The 16277-nt window shown below is 38.3% G+C and overlaps 1 protein-coding gene across 4 annotated transcripts in view; it reads right to left on the reverse strand.

Moving 5' to 3' along the window:
* The window catches only part of arhgef10la (Rho guanine nucleotide exchange factor (GEF) 10-like a), a 112618-nt gene that overhangs the window by 41089 nt on the left and 55252 nt on the right, over positions 1-16277 (reverse strand). For all 4 annotated transcript variants that reach the window (XM_013272861.3, XM_005469644.4, XM_005469643.4 and 1 more), the window contains one exon: positions 12132-12232. In XM_013272861.3, the coding sequence (XP_013128315.1) occupies positions 12132-12232 (101 nt within the window). The remainder of the gene's footprint in view (positions 1-12131; positions 12233-16277) is intronic.

Here is a 16277-nt window from a genome sequence, read left to right on the forward strand (position 1 = left end):
CTTCTTGACCTCAGTGCTACTTTTAACATTTCCCATTCTCTCATTTTAGAATGACTGACCAGCACTGGAATCAAGGACATAGCACGACAATAGCTCTCCTTTTCTTGCAAAAAAGGCAGGAAACAGTTTGCCCAAGGCAAGACTCTCTGCACTCCATCAGCCTCCAGAACACATGGTGTCCCTCAGGGATCAGTTCTGGGACCCCTGCTATTTATAATTTATCTCCTTCCTATTGGAAATATTTTTTTCCAATTTGAAATACAGTTTCAGTTTTATGCTGATAGGATATAACTATATATTTCCACAAACCCTAACACCTCTATTCATCTTCTAACCTCACTGCCCGCCTAGAAGCCATCACCACTTGGATAACAATCAATCAGCTCAAACCAAAAAGCAATAAAACTGAAGTCATAGATATCAACTCAAAGTACTCACTTTCCAAAGCACACCCTATAGTTGTGTCCATAGTTGGTTCGCCAGACATTCTCTTTTTTACCACTCACACAAATAATGTCACAGTCAGCCTATTCCACCTATGTAACATTTCTAGACTACGCACTTTTCTTTCTCAACACAACATCCAAGTTCTGGTTCAAGCCCTGGTCACCCCTAATTTGGATTATTGTAATGCCATTCTCTCTCATCTCCTCAAAAACTCTAAAGCAAGAATCATCACCTGCACAAAGTTCACAGACCATATTACACCTATCCAACTTGGCTCCCCATTCCCAAGTGCATCCAATACAAGATTGTGCTTTTCACTTTTAAAGCTCTCAGTGAGTTGGCACCCCCATATCTCTTAGAGCTCCTTCACCCTTACACCCCATCCTGTGCTTTACGCTCAACCTCAGGAGCTGTCCTGACTGCTCCTCGTTTCAGACTAAACGCATTGTTTGCCAGAGCCTTTAGCTGTGCTGCGCCTCGTCTTTGGAACATACTACCCTTTTCACCTTCTTACAACTAGTCTCTATCACACAGTTTAAATTACAGCTCAAAATCCACCTGTTCCCATCAGCATATCAGCTATCATGCTTTGTGTTTAATATGTTTAAATTCAAATATTATTCCTGGATTTTTAATATCTTTTTAATATTGATGTTGTTTTAGGCATCTTGCATGGTTATGATATTTGAAGCTTTAGCAGTATAAATAAAAGCCAAAACACATTTATACAAAGGAAGCAATAAGAATGATCAAGGGCAAAATTGTGTAGACTTAGATAAGTGCATTCTATCTTTTTTAGATATTTCTTTCAATGACTTTCATCCTGTGCTTTGTACCTTGTATTTTCTTGTAATTTTCACATTTCCATACTGAAACTTTTGATCTCTACAGAGTTTCTTTCAGCTCTACTGGATTCTTAACAGCAGAATCACAACTGTCATTTTTTCAATCAACATACATTCAATAAACCATTAAAAAAAAATTAAATTATTTGTTGTATGTGAATTGTCACTTTTTTGTATAAAAATAGTTCTTTGCCATTTGGCAGTCATTACAAATTCAAACCTTCTTAGGTGAATGTCTACAGGCTTAAAACAAGTCTTCTAAGGGGTTTATGTCTTAGCTTTGGCTACTCAAGGACAGTCAGATACTTGTCCTGAAGTCATTTCTGCAATATTGTGACAGAATGTTCACTGCAAATAGATGAACTATTTCCCCAAACTCAAATGAGGTGAGCCTGTAACAGGTTTTCTCCAAGGACCTCTGTATTTGGCTGCATTCAACCTTTGCACAGCTTTGCACAGTCTTCCTGTCCCTGAGACAAACAAACCCCCCCTCAGCATGGTTTTGCTGTCCCAGTGCTTGATATTACCCAGATAATGAGTAGATAATAAACATGTGTTTGCTATGTATTGTATATTTCAGGTTGTGTCCAAATAATTGTCTTATCCACATGATCAAGGAGGAGGATCATTTCCCATCTTTGGGCTTTCAGTGTAGTAAGAAGAGATCAGGAAGAAGGCTTTTAATTTTGTCATCCTGTCCACTGAATAGTTAGGCAATGACCGACAATTTCAAGAATACATTTTAGAAAATTAAAGCCCTCTGTAAACTGACTGGCCAATTGACCACAGACTATAAATGGACTGCAAGCAAAAACCAGAACTACCCCAGGGCCAGAAATGTTTTTCTTGTTGTCTATAAATTCAACATCTTCATTACAGATGTATGTTCATAAAGTTATTCCATTGATGGACTCCAATCAAATTTTAGACATTTAAAAAAAAAAAAAAAAAGACAAAAAGAAAAGCAAACAGTGTCATGTTTCGGCTGTGTGCAGCCAGGAGAAGGACCCAAATGCAAAACTCACCATACAGGAATTAAACTCAAAAAGCTGCTTTATTGCAGAATGGCATGAAAACCATAACAAACCTAAACTTGGACGTGGATAAACTGACACACAGGAAACAACACACAGCCATGAGGGAGAACGCGACACAGAACTGAGGGAGAGGCAGACATAAATACACAGAGGGTTAACGAGGGAAGTGGGAGCACACGGGGAAACACAGGTGACACTGATAATCATAACAAGACACAACAGGAGTGAACGCAACACTGACGGGAGACTGTCAAAGTAAAACAGGAAGTGCACAGAGGTTCAGACAGGAGGAGAGAGAGCACGGGGAGAGCACAGACATAACGGGCTGGGTAAAACATGGAATAAAACACAAGGAGAGATGAGGGCTCACAGATACACAGAGGGCACACAGGGGGTAGGAGTCACAAGGGGAAAAACATAAGGAAACAACGTAACAGAACAACTCAGGAAGCATGGCCTAAATAAGGAACAAAATACATGAAAACTAAGAATACTGGGCCAACGTGGCCCAGGACCATGACAAACAGGATCCATTTGGCCACAATTTGGAATGCTACAGCAAAAATCACGAGTGCTTCTGTAATGAAAGGTCTCAGTTTTTAATTCTTTTATGAGGTTGCTTACTTTTCAAATCCAAATTTTAATTTTGTCACTTTGAATTATTTGATGTGAATGGCTTGAAAGCAATTTTAAAAACAAAATTTACATTGGAAAAAGCAAACTGATATTAATATTCTGTTAATCAAAATATCCTCAAGTATAACAGGCTATATTCCTGACTCCTGTAAAGATATAAAGAAAGAAATACTTGTACATTATATTATAAATTCTAAGCAGCTTTGCATACAGATTGTACCTTGTCGACCCCATACACACAACATACTTGATATAATTTACTTATAATACGAACATTTTTTAAGCTGTATAATCAAATTATGCTTTATGTTAGATACTTATTGCAGATATTACAAAGAATTCATCCAATTGAGTGCGTTATCTCAACACTTAAACAGTCACACTAAAAGCAAGGTTAATGTAAATCCTTTTTTTAATCATCTTGAATTGTGGAGTATTATTGAATACAGTGATTATTTTGTGTGTGGTTGGCTTGTGTGCTGACTATCCCTCAGCAAGCTCCTGCTACGATTCATGGAGGTGTGAGGTCACTTATTAAAGACTAATTGAAGATGGGTCAGCAAGTTCAGTGGTTTTCTATTCCACAGAGAAATTATCGACTTTCTTCAACTAATTATTAGATTAGCATAAATAATGTGCCGTTTGGGTACGCTGACTCCTTTTACTAAATTGTCACTCAGTAAAAATTAAAAGACAAATACATAGAGAGAAACACGGGGAATGAAAAGGACTGGGATTCAAAGAAAATGACAGAGAGAAAAGTGGTAGGAAAGAACACAAATTAGCCTTAACCTTCAGTCTTTGCCATGTAGTAATGAAGATGAATAACGGTGAACAAATGATAAGCACAGACCTAAATTGAATACGGCATCGAATAGGGACACACAGGCCAGTATCCTCACACACACACACTCGCACATTCACACGCATGTACAACTACACAGTACACTTTCGCATCTGAGAATTTATTTTGCATCAGTCAAACCTTTAAACACAGGAAAATCTAACAATCAAGTACTCCTGTTACCTCCCATTTCTCCTATAAAGAAGGACTCTCACACAAGCATTTTAGGCTTCAGTGGTCTCACTTCTCATTCACTTTGAATGAGGTGATGTCATGTGTTGGCCAACTGAATTGTGGGGCTAGTTTTTCATCACAACAACAGCAACCAATCACATCGTGTAAACACATAACAACAGGGCAAGCTCTGGTGTGTGGTTGTTTTTTTGACAACTAATATATGAACCACACACACACACACACACACACACACACACACACACACACACACACAGGAAAAGGCAGACCATGACATGCACATGGTCCCACTCCTTGTAAAATTACTCTTGTATGCACAATATTCATTATATGTAATTCAAACACAGACTGGAGCAAATAGTGTCCCAAGTCTTAGTTCAATTCTAATTGTGTGAATTAGATTCATGCACAATATAATGCACAAACACACTATATAATGGAAGAACATGTCAACAAAGGGACAGGAATTTAAACTAGTAACCTTCAGGTTACTAATCAGCTTTTATAACCTCTGTATTTAATATCCAGATGTTACATCAGCTAATAAAGGAGCCTGAACTGCTCCTATTGATGCACACAAAAACTTTTGCTGTATTTATCTCTATTACCACAACAAATGTGATATTGGTATATCATATGTTAGCTTTTGTCCTTTTTAAGGACAATAGCCAAATAACTATATTTATAAGCAAAATGCATTTCACATGCTTACAGCATTTGTTTGTGTCTTCACAGCACACTGCAATCTGTACCTCAAACTAGATTCACATCGTGTTGAATTTACCACAGATAGGCTTTACAAATCAGTAGCGAAAGACAGTCACATTAGCTTTCGAATCGCAATTACAAGCAGTGGTGTAGGACATGCAACTTATTGTATCTTCCAATGCATACCAATTAGATTCCAATTGTGGGAAATTGTCGACACAGGCAGGACACTGCAGCAAAGAACTAACAAAAGCAGTCTAAATAACAACCAAACAGGTGAGTTATTATGGTATTATGAAATGAGACCGTTATTTTTCATGCAGGTGGTTAGTAACTTAAACGTAGAGGCTGGGAATATGCATCCACCTGTAAGCAGACTGTTAAAAATGTGCTTTAATATCACATACAGACAGTATTTTTCTTACTGAGGTCTCCGATCAGAAGCAGCTGTTTTCAATACAACCTTTGAGCCAAAGAAATTGACATATAAAATTATGTGACAGTACAACGTTTATCAGCTTAGTTGTTAATTCCCTGTTGGAAAACAGTTAAACAGAAGGCATGAACCATATGGATAAACATCTTAAACGAAAAAAAAAAAATCTCACTCTGGAAAATTGGAAAATCTGGTTAAGTATGCCCAAGTAACAGTTCAGTCAGATTCCCTGGAAACATCACAGACCATGTAGATAACTAGATTTTGACTGATTTTCCTGTTTGCCTCACCCCCATGCAAAAACATGAGAAATCAATCATATCATCATCATCATTTGGCAGCTTACCATAAAGGTCTTTCACGCTGGTGTCACATGCAAACTACATCACATTGGTTAAATGGGATTACAAATATACACGATAATAAATCAAGAAAAAAATGACAGATACAACCTTTGACAGATTACAAGAACATTGTAGTTCCCATGAATCTAACTCCTTTGATATTTAACATTTAATTTTTGCGCTATTTGCAAAATCTTCAAATGAACCACTTGGGTTTCCTCTAAACCAGCAAATCCTGTGTTTCTGTGTAGTCTCCTGGGAAAAATCTATAGAGAGACTGAGAAAATATTCAGAAGTCAAAATGTAGCTTTCAGTTTGCCATTTACAGGCAAATACTCTCGCACCAGCAGGCTTACTAAATCATAATCTCACCAGGGGGCTGAGGTACATATTAAATTCAAATGCCCGGATGCTATGGTTCTATTAGTGTGCTCTTAGTTAAATGACTGCTAATGGCACTTCTGCAGGGCAAGCTACCACCTGTTTGGGCAAGGGCTACACTTATTATCTCAGGGTAAACCATATTGAAGTCAATTACTGAGCTATGCTCCCACTTGCAAAAATGGAGTTACATCTATACGTGACTGCTGTTTCTAGCCCCTAATGACACTGAAGTATTCAGTCTGTTCTCGGTCTGCATTTCCTGCAAATCTCCATCGTAAGGATTTAATGGAACACTGTTGACCATTTTATACCAGCGTTAGTTTTTATTGTAACAAGACACTAACAAAACAATTAAATCATAACACTGTATTTTTTCAAATAACATTTTACCGTCTTAAAAAGAAAAAAAAAATTGCAGTGATTTCCAGTGGTGATGTTTGTTTTAATACAGTGTTAATTAAAAGCAATCTATGTGAAAGATGAGATTACACAAACTAAAGGTCATGGTCAGTTCTACTCAATCCCAGCTACTGTACCATAACTATTCATAACAACATCATTTGTAAAGCTTCTGGATTGGAATACTAAGTAGGGAGATTTAGTTTCTCAGTTTCTTTATTCTTATCATGCTTTTGTTTCAAGTCTTTTGCTGATTAAGATTAATTTGCAGATCATGGCACTCTATCAACCCTTGTGACACAAAGGCCAAAGATATAGACTAATTAAATACACCAGTGCAATTGATATTTCCCATGGATCAATGCGAGTGTGGGATCTGTTAATTAAATCCGTGATAATGTTTGCTCATCATAAACATTTCCCATGTTTGAGCACAGTGAGATAGGGAGATAATCTCTGCTGTCTGACAGATTAATTTTAGGGCTAACAGAAAATCCTTCCAATGAATGCCTTTTTTAAATGGGAGGTTTTCCTTGAATGTTTAGTTAAAGAAAAAAAAAAGGTGTTCAAAAGAAATCTTTCCACCTTCTTTAGCTGACTGGCACAAAAATAAAAGATAACAGTTCCACGTAGGGTGGACTAATGTTATCTGAAGAGATGCAACAATATCAGTCACCATAGCAACCAAGTAATCTAAATCCCTTGGCTAATGGAAGTAAACCCCTGACGGTCTCCCATAAGACCGGGTGGATTTTGTATTCTCTACCCTTACTTGTCTGCTGTGTGGTATACATCGGCATGGCATAGGTTATCACACAGTGGATTAAGAAGGCGTGTCAGAGTGTGTGCCAGAACCCCCAAGCCGCACTCAACTCATCTATTGATCCACGTACGAGGGAAAAAGTGAGAGACCGCCACACTTAGCAGTGTAACCGCAGGCAACAGCCCCCTGTCTGCCCTCTGTTCCCTGCAGTGGGACTGATTGCTTGTCTCAATCATCCTTTCACCCCCCCTCCACAACCGCCACTTTCTCACCTCCACACACAAACACACACACACACACAGTCCCACACAACTTCACCATCTCTCTCTCTCTCTTTACCCTCATTCATTTTTCCACTTCTGTCTCCAATGTCTCAGCGACAGTCTCTCATGATTTGACGGCCTCTTGTTCTTCTTGTGAGGGCCATCAAAGTCTGCAGCCTTAACCCTGCCTGAAAGAGCTGGGACTGCATGGAAGGAAGCAATTAATTCTGCAGTGAGAAAACCCATTAATTAAGCAATGCTTCTGGCTATTTCACGAAGACCCTTCAGAAACAGTAGGGCCACTCGGAGAGGCATAAAAGATGCAGTGGCACACCAGGTTATTAATGGACCCCAGGGCTCCTGGCAAGGAACCACCATAGGATAATTCTCACTTTTTATTTCTAGGCCTCATAACTACACCACATGCACTCAAAAGTGACAAAAACTGTTTTCTGGAAGCATGTCTTGTCAGAATTTGCTGCCATAAGCATATGTAAAGCTCCATTACCAGAGCATTTTAAACATCTTGCTGAAGCACATCATGCGGTAGTTTTTTTAAACTACCAAGAAACCAAAGGTTTATGGATGATCAAGGTGCAATGAGTTAAGAGACAAAAATGTATCAACAAACCATTGTTAATGGGCAAAACACTAATAAGACTTAAATACAGTGCACAGAAATGTCATTAAAAGTCAGTGATATTCACATGTGGCACGCACAGGGAAGGCCACCAAGTACGTCAGAGTGATGGAGCCGTATTTTCTCTAAATGGGGGTAACAGGATAAACACTAGTGTGAAGATGGGTCTGGGAAAATGAGTTTTGTGATATCTAATCGCTCACTAAATCATGCATGCGAACATTATCTACTTGTGTTGTCCACTATTCAGGGACATTTCGAAGCAAGGCACCCATTTCAGACTAAACAAGACCATGGTTCGGTGCGTTTGAAATGCTGATTCAACTCTAGGTCTCCCCTGAGCACAGGCCAGGCCTGCCTACGATTGCAATGATGAGGAAGCCTCGACGACAGCACGCCATCCGTGAAATTAAATCAACAACTCCCATATTGTAATTACATTTGGTTAAATGGGAAGGCAAAGTGTGGTTGTAATACAATTAACACGTAATTGTCATCCTGACCAGGTTGGTGCTGATCTATTTCCCCAAGGGATTCAATGAAATCCATCTCCCTGCCCTCCCCTGTACCATTTGTTTTGAAATGAATGATTTGCTGAGTACCAATGGGTCACAGGGCAGCTCCATTAACAAACGGGTGTAATGTAAGTGATCTAAATGCTTCTGTGATCAACTGGAAAAAAATATATATTTTGTGGAATTATGACCCCGATTCTAAATTAATGAAGATATTTTACAACAGACAATTTATAAGTGTAACAGCTGGTCACACGAATATTGTCAAGAATAAACCAATGCATGTCTTCATGAAATTGGCGATGCAAGACGATTTTAGACAGTTGGTCAGAATTGCTTAAATTTTAAGAATCTATTTAGTTGCACAACATATGTTCTAGATTAATAAAATAAGCACTAAACTGTGTATTAATATTCAAAAGTCATTTATGGTTTGCATGTGGTGTCGCTTACTTTACAGCATTTGGGGTCCTCTGCACTCCTGTAATCCTATAGAAGCTATCACAAATAAACAGAAAGATGAACTACAGTCCGCTCATTTAATTTATACTTTTGGAAAATGTTTTTAGACCAGCTTAGGTAAACAAGGTTTTTTTATTATTTTGTTTTGTTTTCATAAACTCTATACCCTTATTAGCTATTAAAAATTTCCATTAGTTTCAGTTTGTGATTGCAAATGAAGTACAGAGACATTGTGTGTACTGTCAGCTGTGAATATCTTACATCTCTCCCTCTCTCTGGCTCGCTCTCTTCAAGGGTAAGAGAAATGTAAAATGGCCCCAGACAACTACTTTGAAAAAAAAAAAAATAGAACGAAAACAAGCAACTTTTCTCAAGTCTGTGCTGCTCACGACTTTTTCCAATTGCTCGCACTTTTATGTGCATCATTTTTGTGCATGCCACTGGTAAGTTAAGACTGCAGTGATCCTAAAACTGCACTGATACAGCTGTATGATGCATAATACGAGAGTTACTTCTATCATTTCTGGGCAAAAAAGTCAAAAGAGCATGAAATAACACCACGGAGCTCTGCAGATTGAAAGAACCAAGGCTTATGTATATATTAAAGTCCAAAAAAATAATGTTGCAACTTAAGTTCTTTGTAAATATATGATGTTATCCTGAGACAAAATCTGAGACTTAACCCTAGTTGTTTTTTGATAATCCAATCAAAAAAGCAAACATCATCAAAAACACATATGCTGTCAATCACTGACAGGGAATCAAGCTGAAAGATGGTCTTCATGCTTCCTCCAGCCTACACTGCCCAAATCCGTGTCTTGAACGTGATATGTAGTAATCACATAATTACTTGATATCTTGACTGCAGCGGGAGGTTGTCTATAATCTATCTTTTCCCCTCTTTGAACTCATCTTGCCATACAACATCTCCTCTGTACTTCTCGCTTCGCTCTTATTTCATTCCTTGTCCCTACTCTGCTACTTTATTACTTTTCCTTGTACCTTCAAGCTTGTTCTCCTCACACTTGACTGCTTGTCATGTTGGTGATGGTAAAATCTAGACGTATGTTACTGCAGTTCTCATGGTAACATGGCCTTGATAGCAGTGTTGGCTAAAGGCCCAAAATCTTACAATCTTAGATATGTCAAAGATGTGACACTTTTCTAAGTCAAAGGAAAATTGTAATGTCAGTGACAAGCACGTGACGCTGCAAGGTAGAAAGGTAACGTGGCAAACACAGATAGGTGCTGACATTGCCGTTATAGTGAATAAACATTACAGTAATATAATAATAATACAATACAATATTTACATTTTGATAGCATTTTATCCATTGTCTTCAGGCTGTTCAGGTTCTTTCTAAAGATGTCAAATCCAATAAACCGAGAAAATTCAATGTTTGTCTTCCTCCCCTGTGAATGCCAAATATATTTTGTTTACTGGATTAATTTAAGCACAGTGGGTTAAAATTGCATACTTTTAATCTTCTTCTGGTCATTGTATTCTCCTCAGTATTCTCTTGAATTCATATTTGATATGGATGGTCTATATAAATGAGTAATAACTGCAGCATGGGGGTTCCTTGTGAGTATGACAACTATGGATAATTTGCATGATTTGGCTTTGAATAATACCCATGTCCACACAGAAGCCATAGGGGAGGAGAGCTGCGTGTTATAACTATGGTGCTGTCCTCATCAGTACGCCTGCTGTGTTGCTGATAAAGGTGTGAGCAACAAGGAAAGACTGGGGATGCTGCGCTTCACTGCCACCACAGAATCCTCTGCTCTCAGCCTGATGTCTTTGATGTCACTCTGACACAAACCATATACAGCAGGCTCTACTGGAGGGTCTACAGGTGCACTTCATGCTTCTTGCACCTCTATACCCCTGCTGCGAGAGGTAGGCTGGCAGCACATGGGAAGAATCCAGTGTTGTTTTTTTATTGTAATGTGCAAGATTGGAGAATTTCTAGATACAGCAGAAGTATAGTTTTTGGGAAAACTCCTGTAAAGCACAAAACATTTCAAATTTCCTCTTGACCATTGCACAACTAAGATTTATCCGACCCCCTGTTCATTTCAAAGCCCAGTAGGGGTATTAAATCATTCCCAAATACATGGCCACTTATCTAAACAAGACATTTCATAGAGTTTTCTTTAATCTAGCTACAAAACCTTCGAAAACTATTTTTTTTCTGTGCTAACACTCAATGCAGAAACCACATCGGTAAAATTAAAACTGCACAAGAGCTTTGTTGGAAGACCAACAGCATGCACAGTGCAATTGAATTTGCACAAGAGCTGTGTAAGGGGACACATTGCACGCACAACAAACCCAGAATAAACTGTATGTGACATATAAAGTGCTCAAGGCAATACAGTGAGACGGAAAGGATTGGAAAAAGGAAACAGAGGTGGTGATTAAGTTGAAAATGCGCCTTCATGGATAAATAAGCAGATTACTGTCCTCGAGAGTCTTGTTTCTGCTTTTGCCACTGGATGACAGAATGCACTGATGAACCAAAGACAGGAAGATCTCCTGTACTACAGCATGGTCAGATTGCATAATAGGCAAAAGTCTGGGCAGAGCAAGACAAGGGTTAGAGGAAAGAGGTTAGGGAGATAAAGAAGAACTGTGCTGCTCCCTGCTGGGCAGGGTCTGGCCAATTTTATTTCTTTCTATGTTGAATGTGTACGTTGTGAAGTCTTGATACCCAGTCGTGATGTCCAGAATTAGAAAAAAGAAGACTTGCTGCATTAAAAATGGTAGGATATAGAGCTATAAAACAGTTCTAAAGCTAATGCTTTTTCAGTGACAATAGTAACCTTCATCCTTACAAGGCAACATCATTAACTCTTAGGCGGGAATCTTTCCTGAATGATCACTGATGATTGTTTCCACAACAGACAGATGGAAAACTGTATTAACGTAACGTCGTTTTAACAGTTTGCTTCATTGTTCAACATAAACTTCAGGTGACCCAAGTGAGAATCCTTTTCTCTGCTCACATAAGCCGTAATACTTAGTACTCAGCCAATAGAGTAAGAAGCAAACACTGATGATGTGCCTGAGCGTCTGACTTAAAACATTGTCATTGCATTTCATTGTATTACATCATCCTGTTTAAAAAGAAATGACTTTGTAATCCTTTCTGTTTGTGTTAGACTGCATGTATGCCTTTGTGAATGTGTGTGTTTGTGTGTGCTTACGTAGTGCAATCTTGGCCAAGTGCAGACGGTTGACCCAAGAGATCTTACTAAGGGGGTTAGGAGTGTTGAAGACCACCATGAAACTGACAGGACGCCCTGACCTGGTGGAGAAAACACATGCACAAAAAAAACACAGACTCAGCCTCAGATGGATGCAGACATCATATGCATTAATATACTGAATTTTATTTATAACATATTTGCCAAAAGGCATTATTAAGCAATAGCACAAACACTTTTGGGGTATTATTTCTTCTATTTTTATTATATTTGTGCAATTTGGTGGCGTTTGGGTGGAGTTTGCATGTTCCTGTCCAGCCTGCATGGATTCTCTCCAAGTACTGCTGCTTCCTCCCACAGTCAAAGACATGCTGGTTAGGTTAATCGGTTGTTCTAAATTGACAGTAGGTGTGAATGATTGTCTGTTTCTCTGTTAGATCTGTGGCATACACCCTATTAAAGCTGTGGAGGCGCAGATATGTTCCATGCCCCACTGCAACCCTGATTTGGATAAAAAGATAAAAGAATGAATGGATGGATTTTGTCTCTGTTGTTGGGATCCAGGAGTCATTTTAAGTGGTATACAACAAAGTAGGCCTGACATCATTGTGACATCAAAACAGAAGGCTACAAATTCAAATTCACATTATTGTGAAAGCATGAAGCTTAAACCAGAATGAGGAAAACAGGGGAAAAAAAACAGCATGCTTAACAGGTCTCATTTCACTGAACTGAAAATTGCATCAGTGTTACTGGTGCAGTAAAACAACTAAATAAACATATAAATGCAAAGGCGTTCTTGATCCCCAAAACAAAACAGCAGGGAGGATTCAACCAATGGAGCTCTAAAAGCAGAGGAATCACACTCTAACTGTTGCATGTAATCACTCCTTTCTGTGCACTACCAAGCAGTAATGACCTTAACCAAACAAAACAAACTGAGGCCATGCGTTAGTATATAACTGGCTGAGAAATGCCAAAAAAAAGGGATTAAAAATGTGTTTAAATTGTGAATTAAACTAATCAAAATATCTGCTTTAACACATAATTAAAGTGACAAACTGGTGAACTTGTTTTATATTTACCTCTTTTTATTTATCTTTATTAATACATTGTAAGCACTACAAGGCTGATTACCTTAAAGGCACACGAAAGAGAGCAAAAGCACATTTTTGACATATTCTCGAGATGTTCTATATAAAAACAGAAAGCAGAACAATACACTCAGAAAAACGGCACCAACAGAGCACCAAAAGAAATTTTTCATTTCATGGGACTTTAAGTTTAATACAACAAGATTTTTTATGTCATAACAGCTGCTTGCCTGCTTGTAGCTTTACAGCAGTTCAGTCCAGTAAGCTGGGGCTTTATAATTTCAGCCTGCACGTCAACATTCAGTTTGGGTTGTGATGATCACACAGCATGGTCCCACTAAATCGCTTATAGGTAGCCTCCAGTGTTCAAAATGCCACTAACGCGTGGGCTTCACTGGCACAACCAGCACAGGCTCTGATCAGTTAGAGCCTTTTGAAAGAAACTCAGTCACAGTGGGAGACCAGATAGTATAGGTGTGAAGGGAATAGAGGAACAAAATGACCGGTAGAATGAAGGATTTGTATACTTGACACACTGAGAAATTTGGAAATACATGTTCATTTTAAATTAATATACTTTTAGTCAGCATGTAACAGTTTTCTTAGTTTTTCTTTTTTTTAAAAAACAAGATTTTAATCTCTCAATTTAAAAGAAAGACAAGTTTATGAATACCAAACTTAGCAGAAAATGATTCTGCTATTAGAGTGCCAAGAAAAGTTTCTTTTAACTCTTTTCTAGTCTTCATGTGACAAAGATAGTAGATATCTTACATGGAGTGCAGACAGGAAGTGAGTGACTTGGGCATTTCTTTATCCTCAAAATACACACTATGCTGGCAAACCATAAGACACAGTCATTAATTAATGAAGGTGCTCAAAAGTTGAATAAATGGAAAGGGAATAATTTACCGGAGGAAACAAATGCCCTGAACAACACTAGCTGCTCTGTTTATGTGCATTTCCATTAGGAACTCATAACTTGAAGTTAAACAAAGCTGAAAAATGACCTGCATCCTTATATCCCGTTAATATAGTTTGCTTATGGCCTTTATACAAATTTGCATTTTGCCTCCAATGCTTTATGGTAATATTGGTTATCAGTATCTACATGTATTTACAGGTTGTTTCTTCAAGGTAGCCAGCACGTAGAATTAGAAAGGTTATTTCATAAAGTCCTTTTAAAATTACATGAGTTTAAAATATGTATAATATGAAAGGAAAAAATGCTAACTTTTAAATTGGATAAAAATTCAAAAAAGTAAAAAATAAAAAAACAATAAAAACAACAGTGCCGACAACTGAAAATGATCAAGATTCTCCCATATTTTCTGAATATGTGCATATTTTCAGATTTAGGAAGCAAACAACTGACAAAATTAGTGCCAGGAAACAAACTGACAAGTGAGCAACAGAAAACAGAAAATTATTCGTGATAAATAGCACAAAGGAGTTTTTACAATTTTAATTCAGAACAATCTGAATTTTATCAATGCAAACTGCAGTCCAAACATGTGAAGACAAAATATTTTACTTGCACTGACTCCTCACTAACACACAGCCAACCACCCTAAATTTGCCAGCTGTTAACACTGTCATTAGCCTTAAAGCCAGCTGGTGTTGTGTCTCCTTTATCCCCTCTGGTCAATTTCTTTTTCTCTCTAGTCCTGGGTTGCAAACAAAAAAAACCATGCGCGGTAAACAAATAAACGTCAGTCAAATTGTTATGGGCTGAGCCTTACTGGCTGCTTAAGCTTAAAGCACTCAAATGCCTTATATACTATGCACGGTTGCCATGCGCTTGAGCACCATTGTGCTATATCAGGTAGAAATTTTACCTTTCACTAATGTCTGGAATCACACAAACAAAAAAAGGATAAAAGAGGATCATACCTGTATGTGTGCTGACTCAGCAGTAAACAGTAAATGATAAAAGTTGAGGGTAATTGTTTGAAAGCATTAGTCTCACTGGATTATACTGCAGTATATGTTAAACTGTTAGCTAGTGCCTGAATGTTCTTGCATTAAAAAAAGGCCCAATTTGGTGCATTAAAATTCACCTGAAGGCAGGAAATTAAGGTCTCGACACCCCAAGATTCTCAGCTTAATGTGTTCCTTCCTGGTGCTGAAACAAGACCTATGCCTGTGACACTGAGCGTGTCTTATGTAAAAGCTTTAAGCGGGTTTTCCCACCCAATAGAAAACACTCCAAAAGTCATTACCAAACCCAGTATCAAAATGGGTCGTGAAATGCAAGGTCTCTCCCAGAGCAAAATGTTTTAAAGTAGATTTTCTGTTTGAATGCCATTACTTAAAGGTTGTGTAAAGTGCTAGAAACACAAAACTCATCCCCAGGTAAGAGACGCCTGTCTAAACACTTAGTCTCTTCAAGCATCCTGTTTTGTCAGGTTTTTTGTCAGCTCGAGACCACTAGTCATGCATGTGTTGATTTTTCACTCTCTTTTCAGTCAAATACAATAACCTCTAAGTTCCTAGCAGTCTAAAACAAGACTGGCAGAGACTGGCCCCGAGTTAACGATGACTCAGTCAGTGTTGAACCACGGACAGACGGTGGTGTGGTGCCTGGGTTGATCAGGATTTATTGGAAGTGCAAGTAAATTGTCTGGCCAAGGATGGGACATCTTTTTAGAGCGCTAAGCAGCTTTCCAAAATAATGCTTTACTTTCAGTCACCTGTACAGCTATTCTGCAGTGATTCTGAGGCAATGAAAGAAAAAAAAAAGAAAAGTGCAAGGGAATGCAGAAAAAGGGGTGGGGAGGGGCTAGGGTCTCAGGCACACATAAGAAAGACAATTTCACACTCAGGAATCATTAGAAGGTAATTGAGTGGAGAGCAGTGCGCAGTCGGATATTATGCTTCTGTCATACCTGCCACTGTCCGCCACAAATTAATTTTAATTTCATAGAGGAAGGATGAAAACGTCAGAGAGAGACACACACACGTATAGTGAGAGAGAGATTGAAGACAGGAACAGAATAAAGTAACTAAGATCTCAAACTTCCTTGACATGTTGAAAAAGTGGACCTTTCACAAA

The sequence above is a fragment of the Oreochromis niloticus genome, linkage group LG5 (assembly GCF_001858045.2).
Source record: "Oreochromis niloticus isolate F11D_XX linkage group LG5, O_niloticus_UMD_NMBU, whole genome shotgun sequence".
NCBI lineage: Eukaryota > Metazoa > Chordata > Actinopteri > Cichliformes > Cichlidae > Oreochromis > Oreochromis niloticus.